Source organism: Corythoichthys intestinalis, chromosome 21, assembly GCF_030265065.1.
Source record: "Corythoichthys intestinalis isolate RoL2023-P3 chromosome 21, ASM3026506v1, whole genome shotgun sequence".
Taxonomy (NCBI): Eukaryota; Metazoa; Chordata; class Actinopteri; order Syngnathiformes; family Syngnathidae; genus Corythoichthys; species Corythoichthys intestinalis.
The window spans coordinates 8,135,047-8,145,513 of NC_080415.1; the positions used below are offsets into that span (position 1 = coordinate 8,135,047).

At 39.9% G+C, this 10,467-nt stretch overlaps 1 protein-coding gene across 1 annotated transcript in view; it reads left to right on the forward strand.

Moving 5' to 3' along the window:
- ubtd1b (ubiquitin domain containing 1b) overlaps positions 1-10,022 on the forward strand; it is a 34,635-nt gene extending 24,613 nt beyond the window's left edge. The window contains exon 4 of the mRNA XM_057825606.1: positions 2,575-10,022. Coding sequence (XP_057681589.1) covers positions 2,575-2,853 — 279 coding nt within the window. The 3' untranslated portion in view covers positions 2,854-10,022. The remainder of the gene's footprint in view (positions 1-2,574) is intronic.
- The last annotated feature ends 445 nt before the right edge of the window (positions 10,023-10,467 follow it).

A 10,467-nucleotide genomic window follows, 5' to 3' on the forward strand; every position in this document is an offset into this window, starting at 1 on the left:
ATAATGGACGGATGGATTTTCATTTTTTTGGTGTGGCCACTATTTCATAGATGTCACCTTGATCTTAATAGTTAAGGAAGATTAACAAGAAGAATACATTCTAACATCAGCATTAAATACAGGCGTTTTCACACTAGCACTACTTGGTCCGTTTTCCCAGATAGTCCGCTTCAATTTGTAAATGTGACCGCGCTTCCGAACCCTATATCCAGACCAAATGTACGAACTCTGCTCCGCTCAAAAAATGTGGATCTCGGTCCGCTTTAAGCGCATCCTGCTTCGCTTGTGAATGCAAGCGGACCCGGATGTGCTTATGCTACATTACATGCAGCGTCACAGTTTCACACACTTCTCCCTCCCCTCCGAGGGAGGTATTTCCTCTTCTAAATTTGTCCAATCAATGAGTGCGCTTTTCGTCCACGTGCTACTATTCGGAAAGTACGGTTGGCTCAATTTGAATACTGCACTTTTTCAACAAGTCATTTGCAAGTGTTGTTGCTTGGTAGCTCTCCAACCGGTTACTGGTCTTCTTGGTCTAATGCGGGGGTCGGCAACCCGCGGCTCTTTAGCGCTGCCCAAGTGGCTCCCTGGTATTTTTTCAAAAATGTTTGAAAATGAAAAAAGATGATGGATGGAAATATATTTTTTGTTTTAATATGGAATCTGTAGAAGGACAATCATGACATAAACATTGTTCTAATTCATTAATATTGTAATGAAATTGAGGCGGGATCATACAACAGCGTCATCACGTGGTGCGTCATTCTCTATTGGATGCACTTCAGGGAAAAAACACATTTAATCATGAAGGCTCGTTATGTATTTGTAGCCAACTTTTCTCACATTTCTGCAAAACTCACCATCAAAGGTGATCTAATCTGATCTTTGTCAAAACCACACAAATGTAAGAACAGTGTCTGCTTCAACTAAAACCACCCAAACATTTATAGGTTTTCATTTTAACGAGGATAACATGTAAACAATGACCGAAGGAGGAATATAAGTAAGCGAACCCTCTGCCTAAGGAGACTTAAAGAGCAATTGAAAATTTTTTACTGAACAATTTAAGTCAGGTGTGTGCCTAATCACTGATGAGTGGTTTAAAGCTGCTCTGCCCACTATAAAACACACACCTGGTAAGAATTGTTTTGATGAGAAGCATTGTCTGATGTGCATCATGCTCGGTCAAAAAAGGCTGTCTGAAGACCTGCGATCAAGGATTGTTGATTTGTATAAAGCTGGGAAAGGATACAAAACCATCTCTAAAAGTCTGGCTGTTCATCAATTGACAGGCAAAGAAGTTGTCTACAAGTGGAGAGAGTTTGCCACTTGTTGCTTCTCTCCCAAGGAGTGGCCGTTCACCAAAGCTGACTACAAGAGTTCAGTGCAGAATACTCAGAGAGGTAAAAATCACTGGCACAGTCCAATATTTCTGTGCACACATCAACTATATGTAAAATGATTGCCAAGCTTGGTATTCACGGGAGGACTCCAAGGAGGAAGCCACTGCTGTCGAAAAAAAACATTGTTTTTTGTTTATTGTTCGCAAAAAGGCGCTTGGACACTCGACTGACGTTTTGGCAAAATATTTTGTGGACTGATGAAACCAAAGTTCAATTGTTTGGGAGTAACACACAACATCATGTGTGGAGGAAAAATGGAACCGCTCACCCACATCAACACCTCATCCCAACTGTGAAGCATGGTGGAGGGATCATCATGATTTGGGGCTGTTTTGCTTCCTCAGGGCCTGGACAACTTGCAAGAATGAATTCAGAAGTTTGTCAGACAGTTGAAGCTAAAAAGAGGATAGACGCTGCAACAAGACAATGATCCAAAACACAGAAGTAACTCAACTTCAGAATGGTTTCACAAGAACAAAATACACGCTCTGGAGTGGCCAAGTCAAAGTCCAGACTTGACCCCCATTGAGATGCTGTGGCATGGCGTACATGCCAGACATCCCAGGAATCTGACTGAACTACAGCAGTTTTGTTGAAAAGAATGGGCCAAGATTAGTCCTGATTGATGTGCCAGATTGATCTGCAGCTACAGGTAGTGTGTGGTTGAAGTTATTGCTGCCAAAAGGGGAGTGGCACAAAATATTAAATGTGATGGTTCACTTCCTTATTTTCCCCCCTTCTGTCATTGTTTGCATACTACCCTTATTAAAATATGAAAACCTTATAAATTTTGGCTGGTTTTAGTTGAAGCAGACAGTTTTTCTCATCTGTGTGATTTTGACAAAGATCATGTCACATTTGATGGTGATTTTATGCAGAAAAATGAGAAATTCCAAAAGGTTCAGATAGTCTTTCATACCACTGTGCAGCCATTTCGACTTACAAACCAGGTCCTGGAACAGATTAAATTAGTATGTAGAGGTACCACTGTAATTGGCTCTTAACTCAAAGTGACATTCTACAGTAAAGACAATGTACATAGACATTTTATTGGCATACTTCTGATCATTTAATACTGATATTGTGCAACACTACCCTCCGACGGTCGAGTAATAGCAGATGTAACAACAAACCTGTGTGACAACCAACCACATTCTCCCCCATTCTGCAGGTGCGGCTATCCACAGGTGAAGACCTGCGCTTGAGCGCCAGCATGACGGACACAATTGGTCAGCTGAAGAAGCAGCTACACATCCAGGAGGACATCGAGCCCACCCACCAGCGCTGGTTCTTCTCTGGCAAACTCCTTACGGACAAGACGCGTCTTCAAGACACCAAAATCCAGAAGGACTTTGTCATTCAGGTCATCCTTAACCCTCAGGCACTCCCCAGAATGTCCCCTACCCCGTCCCCAGCCACCACTACCACCACCACACCAGAATCTGAATAGCTGAGGTCAGACTTGAAGGACCTAAAGCAGTGCGGAACAATTTATTCTTCAAAATGAACGTAGCCACAATTACACATTCAAACACCCAGCCTTTGCCCCTTCTATCCAAACCAGCGCTTGCCAGGTGCCAACGGGGAGAAAGTGAAGAGGTGTTCCTGTAAGCATCAATCGACTTTTTAACGACACCACAATCCTACTTCTTTCCGAGGGGAAGGCAGAAAGCACGATAACAATCTCTTGAACTGTTTCTTATATTGTGGAAATTGTGTTAATAGAGCTTTTTTTGCACATTTTAAAGAATATTCTTGTAGGATTGTTGTGCCTTCTACAAGAAAAAACAAAAAGGGTTGATGTCCACATAGATAGTTGAATTGCTCCACTAGCCATTTTAAAAACTGAGATCAATCTAGGCTATGCTGTCCGTTTCAACAAGTGTGCGTGCGCGTGTGTGTGTACAGGAATATATTACCCTTACATTATTGAATATCTTATTCAGGAACTGCAATAGCTTATTCAGGAAATGTGGAATTCCTATCCAAATAGGATGCAATGTCTGCTACTGATGCTACCAAGGGCCTTTGTTTCCCCCCTATTTCTTCCCACGCGAAGAAGATTAGTCCAATAAATATTTGTGATCTAGTAGAAATCACCCCAATTTCTTGCTCAGAACACAGTTGTTTATGACTGGGAATCTGGACTGAAAAGCTCGAGACGGGTATCAAATGAATTCTTCCATTTATTCCATGCGTTTGTTTTTGTTACACTTTCAATGAGATTAGAAAATGTTTCTTAATATTCTTAATTCCTATTTCCTAATCAGTCTTAATACCCCAAGATATAATCAAAATTATCATATTGAACTCATTGGTACACTCCTAATATTCATATTTAGTGGGTAGGTTTTAAATACGGCCTTAAGTCTTAAGATTCTATCCATTTTCTCTATCGTGTTCCTCACTTGGTTGAGCTGGAGCTGAAGCCCAGCTGACGTGACCTTGACTGTTTGCTAGCCAGTCTCAGTAAACTGGGAATCCTTGCCTTAAGGGCTCGCATAGCAGATGTCTGTGTGGATGAAGCTCATCTTTCCTACAGGAGCATTGCACATAACTATCGTATTTTCTGCACTATAAGGCACACCTAAAAGCCTTCAATTTACTCAAAAGCCGGCAGCACTGGCGTGCACACATAGATGCCAGGTGGTGCTCAAGCACTGGCCCTTCTTAACTGAGCAAATGCCCTTATTAAGGTTATTAAGTCATGATCATTATTATGTAATCAGGGGTGGGAACCTTTTTGGTACCTCACAATACGATACGACATGGCGATACAACGATTATCGATACAATGGGCAGGAAATCATTGTCGGCTATTCTACAAAACATAGCCGTCAGTAGCACCCAATGCCATGCAACAAAGTAATTTGGGGCCATTTCAGGTCATTACCTGCTGATTTGAGGGCATTTTATGGGTCACTTCCTGAATATTTTTGCTTACAGAACAGGAAGTGACCTGGGAATGAACAGGATGGTGGTGTAAGATTTTGGCATAGACTTCATAATGCATTGACGGGACGCGGGGCCGATAAATAGGGGGCCTGCATTGTTGGCGAGGCTGTCAAAGCTGACACAGTGGAATCGCAGACAAAGAGCTTTTTTTGTTGAAAATTCTTGTGAAAAAATCTTTAAATCCCTGAATTCTTTATAGATATGGATGTAAAACAGTCTCGATTCTTGGTTAAAAAGAAAAAAAAACATGCAGTTAGCATTTATTTTACGTAAATATGTCGAAGTACAATGCCGGTCTGTTAGTAAATGTAGCTAGCAGCAGCCTTATGTAAACAGTTTTTCTGGTGAAAATGCTTAAAATCCCTGAATTCTTTATAGATATGGACGTAAAACAGTCTTGATTTTTGGTTAAAAGCAAAAAAAACATTTATTTACGTAAATATTTCGAAGTCCAATGCTAGTTTGTTAGTAAATGTAGCTAGCGGCCACCTTATCTAAACAGAGCTTTTCCGGTGAAAATTCTTGTGAATAAATGCTTAAATCCCCGATTTCTTTATAGATAGGGACGTAAAACAGTCTCGATTCTAGGTTAAGAGCAAAAAAAAAAAACGTGCAGTTAGCATTTATTTAACGGAAATATGTGGAAGTACAATGCTAGTCTGTTCGTAAATGTAGCTAGCGGCCGCCTTATGTAAACAGAACTTGTCCAGTGAAAACCCACACCCCTAATGTTAGTAATGCGTGTGCCCCCCAAGCGCCGCAGCCATAATCACTGTAACAGCATCCTATGTCTCCAAACGTGGAAACATGCCGTAGCACAGTCCAATAGCTTCCATCCACGCCCTCTCTTCGCCCCCGCCTGCAGTCCCTACGCAGCGGTAACAAATCATATGTGCCCTCCTAAACCTTAGTTGCTGAACTATTTGTCTGGTGAAGTAGCATTTGTCTCTGTGCAACTCTCATAATTAGTCAAATGCCCAGTCCCACCTGTTAAACAAGCTAGGTTAGCCGTTCGCCATAAATCAATTGATAGATGTAACGTGGCGAACAGCACACAACCAGCGTCAGTTGGAAATATATATAAAATTATATCTGTAATGCCATTGGATGAGAGAGTCAGGAATGGCTTCACTCACTTTAATGTCGCATTTAATGTGAATCTATGTAAACCATCATAAAGCGGGCTGTTGCGGAGTGCGACTTCTACCACCAACTCCCAGACCGTTTTCTCTCTCACTCCACATGCTCGCTTCCACCTACATCACGGCCCTCACGTCCAGAGTCTCTTAAAGAGGCTGCACGTAGTTACGGACATTACTCAATATTGAGCTACAATAATGTAATGTGTTTGCGTGTACAGTACTAGTACTGCTACTTCAGGAGAATGTTGCTGCTTAACAAAAACTAATAAGAGTCAAAATAAACGCACAGAAAATATATATACAGTAATTGAAACTCACCTGGAGGAAGTAAAACTGAGTGTGTAGTGGAAAGTGAATAAGCTAAAAGAAAACTAGGCTCCCTCGTTTGAGTATGGGCACACAGATACACTGTTTAAAAACAATGCAGGTTTAAGCAGGCTATAAGCATCATTTATTTGCTAAATGCCAAACATAAAATTAGCTGTGTAGTGTGTGTGCTCTGGTGTAATGTCACCAAGCAAACTTATTCATAATGTTTACATATATATGTGATAAAATTAGTAGGACACCCCATTAAGTAATTAGTTCTTTTTTTTGATAAATGTTCAAATATCAATGTCTGATCTTGTTTTTCTTTATCTTTGGAAAATAAACTGATTTAGTAGCAGGTAAACAACATGACATCATTAAACCAAATATATCAACAAAAATTCATATTCTAACTGAGAAAAAAGTTAGGACACCCTACTACCTAATAGTGTTACCCACTTTGGCTGAAATAACTTCAGTGAGACGCTTTTTGTAGCTTTTTGTTGTCTTTGACATCGATCTGAAGAAAGTTTGCACCACTCCTCAACGAAGAATACTTTCAGCTGTGAGATTTTTAAGGGGTTTCTTTCATTTACAGCCCGTTTCAAGTCATACCACAGCTTTTCAATAGGATCAGGATCTGGGCTGTGACGCGGCCATTCATGGACTCTCTTCCTTTCCAGTCAGTCGTTGGTGGATTTACTGGTATGTTTTGGGTCTTTGTCATGTTGCAGGGTCCAGTTTGATGATCTCACACGTTCCTCAAGCACCCACTGATACACGACAGAATTCATGGTGGATTCTATGATGGTGAGCAGGCCAGGTCCTCCTGTAGCAAAGCATCCCAAAACCATGACACTTCCACCTCCATGCCTCACAGTTGGTATGAGGTTCTTTTCCTAGTATCGGGTTCACTCCAAACATGTCCTCTGTTCTGGTGTACAAATAATTCAATTTTAAATTCATTTGTCCAAAGAACTATTCCAGATGTCCTGGTCTTTGTCTACATTCACTCTGGCAAACTGGCCTTCATTTTATTCTTGGAGAGCAAAGGTTTCCTTCTTGCACACCTCCCACGAAGGTTAAACTTGTGAAGTCTCTTTCTGATTGTAGAGCAATGTACTTTCACATCAACAGTAGCAAGAGCCTGCTGTAGGTCCCATGATGATATTTTAGGGTTTTTGGAGACCTTTTTTTAGCATCTTGCGGTCTGCTCTCGGGGTGAACTTGCTTAGACGGCCAGACCTGGGCACGTTGGCAGTTGTTTTGAATGTCCTCCACTTGTAGACTATTTTGCGGACAGTGGATGGCAAAGTTTATATTCTTTTGAGATCTTTTGAAATCCCTTACCAGACTCATAAGCGTCTACAATCTTCTTTCTGAAGGCCTCCGACAGCTCCTTTGATCTCATCATGCTGTTTTCTCTCACTTCAACTGTCAGTCACTGCTGAAAGTATTCTTTGTAGAGGAACGGTGCAAACTTTCTTCAGACCGATGTCAAAGACTGGTAGATGGCTACATAAAACGTCTCACTGAAGTCATTTCAGCCAAAGTGGTAACACTAGCTATTCGGTGGTAGGGTGTTCTAACTTTTTCCTCAGTTAGAATATGCATTTTTGGTGATAAATTTGGTTTAGTGAGTAAAACAATGTTAATTTTTGTTGTTTAACTGCAATTAAATCACTTTCTTTTCCAGAGATAAAGAAAAACAAGATCAGACATTGATTTGTGAACATTTCTTAATAAAGAACTGAATATTTAATGGGGTTTCCTATATATTCATATGGCGGAAAACACTAAGGTGAAGTTCCGCTCTCAGACCCCCAATTTGGCCAAACTCAGAATTGTCCTATATGCATGTGTAATACATCATTGGAAAGCTTAAAATCTAAATTTTCTGGGGGGGAAGAAAAATTTGAACAGGATGGCATTTAAAAAATAAACTGCAAAACCCTAACTGGAGGTGAGAGCATGAGAGAGCATAATTAGAGATATTATCGAGATATTATCGCGTACTTACTCTTTTCGATCCAAAAAACTCCATGTAGCATGTAACACCTAGTGTGAAGACAAAGCTGTGAATGGCCACAGTCGGATTTTGGGGGGATTTTATGGGTGAAACATGGTCATATAACATGGGTCGCGATGCAAAAATCGCAGACATCGCGGCGTGGTCGAGATTTTCATGTATTTATCTTTTTAAACATTTTTTTTCCTTTAAATTTTTCTTTGTTTGGATTGATTATCTAAAATATGGGGGAAAATGCAATGGTAACAAAAAAAAAAAAAAATACAATTAAGCGATAGTTATGAAGTAGATATCCGTGACTTATTTACAGCCACCATTTTTTTCATTATGACGTAATTTGTTTAAAAGTTTAAAATATGCGAGTCAATAATGTTTTTAGTCGTTTTTATTTTTTAAACGAAATATTAGACATCAATTAATCATGCTAAGCTAAAAATGACAGACATTTTGAATAATAAATATAATTACTTACCTTTTTATGGCTGGGTTGAAACAAAAGCGGTTGCACGACGTCTGTAAAAGGGGGTTTCCAGGGTAAAACGGACAAATTAAAAATAGTTCAAGGGCTTAATGCGCCATGAATCTGCTATGGCAGCATATAGACATATTGGTCTATTGAACACAACAGTTCTTTTGGTTTAAAATACAGCAGTTAATTTTAAAGAGGGGAGCAAGAGCAGAAACTGCTTTTTCAGTCTTGTCTGTGTTTTCCGCCATATACTATATATACCACTTGCAGCAGCAGTCATGTCTCGAAAGCGTAAGAAAATGAGTTAAATTCAACTAATCTATAAGTGTAGACAAAATGAACTCAATACAACAAAGAAAATTAGTGTTTTGTTGACCCCTTGGTAGTTTGGAATAGGTTGCAATATATTTAAATATATAAATAATTATGTAATTACGTAACACATTTGCAATGTTTTTTCTTTCTTTTATTAATTCACATTTTTCTAACAAGGCAGCCAGGCTGGCAATTACATATGCTGTGAACGGTACCCCCCCACACCCGATGCGCTTTATATATGAATCAATATTGGTTAATCATGGCATGAAATTCCCTTTAGCGCAACTTCATTTAGTGGATGTATAATGCAACCACAACCACTACTAGTACTACTGCGCCTTATAACGCGACGTGCCCAATATATGAAAATCATTTTAAAAAAGGCCGTTCATTCAGGGTGCGCCTTATATTCCGATGCGCCTTATAGTGTGGAAAATACGTGCTCCAATTTGCTTCAAGACACACTCAATCCACAATCAAATCTGCACAATTCCTTATTATACCCGTCCCTAGAACCAAAGGTCCGCCTTTGACGTCAATGGGACTCGTAATAAGTCCTCATCGGGTTGAGGTCTTCAAATATCTTGCAAGAGGAGCAACACAAGGAAAGGTGAATGCTTTGTTTGCACAATACTTCATATTTGCTGGCAGTAGTGTATATGCTGTTTTGTGTACTTTACAATTGCACATATATTTTTTTTCTCCCCTAAAAGGCAAATTGTCCTGTTTTTTGCCAGCTGGAGCGGGGGAAAAAACAACCTTAAAATGCAAAACGAACAGGTTTATTGCTATTAAATAGCTATCAGATGAATGTTCCAAGCTGGAAAAAAATCTTAGCAAAAGTGCAACTACACTTGAACTTAAATCACAGTTTGTGCAATGCGATGACTTATTTCATGTCTCGTGACGATCCCTTTACAGTGCGCTGCTGGTCACTCATATTTGAAAGATATTGTGTCGATATTGCCTAAAACAGGCGACATCATTGTTTTGCAATGCCTTGTTTTTTAATTCCCGCTCACATCTGCTATGTTTTAAATTAGGTCAGTCATGGAAATACATTTTAACCACACCTCAGCGTTGAGTTCCTTTCCTATTCCGATTGCAGCTTGTTATCCATTACTTCCTGCTATGGATAAGTTTCTTAGTCATCTTGTGCAAATGTGAATGCATTTACTCTGTACGTGCAATACACTATAGACATAGTCCTCTATAACCGTGGATCTGATAAAGCACCAGCCGTGTGTGGGCGATATTAGAACAGGAATAGGCACAACCTTTCTATGTATGAATCAGCAGTCGCCTGTGTCAACAGTTTGTTCACCTTTGACACTTTGTATTCCAGGCTGTTGCTCTGAACTCTCACCTGGGAGCTCATCTTTTTGGAAATAAATAAATATAAGATCTATTACAAAAGGCTGATGTTGACATTTCTTCCCTATATTTGTTTCTACTCAGACAGAGGTGGGAAAACTGGTCCTCAAGGGCCTCAGTGGGTCCTGGTCTTTGTTCCAACTGATTCAGCACAGATAGTTTAACCAATGAGGTTTCAGCAGAAATAAGAAAACACCTGACCGTAAACTGTTTGCACTTGTAAGAAACCAGATTGGTGAAAGGCTCTCTTCATGATTGGTTTGAACAAAACCCCGCACCCAATGCGGATCTTTGGAATAGTTTGCCCACCCCTGCTCTAAGAAGTCAGCGCATCAATGACACAAGTCAAAGGTGAACGTGTTTCACAAATGAACCGGCCCAGTGAACTGAACGATTACACGATTAAAATATGAAAACCTATAAATGTTTGGGTGGTTTTAGTTAAAGCAGGCACTGTTTTTTCATCTG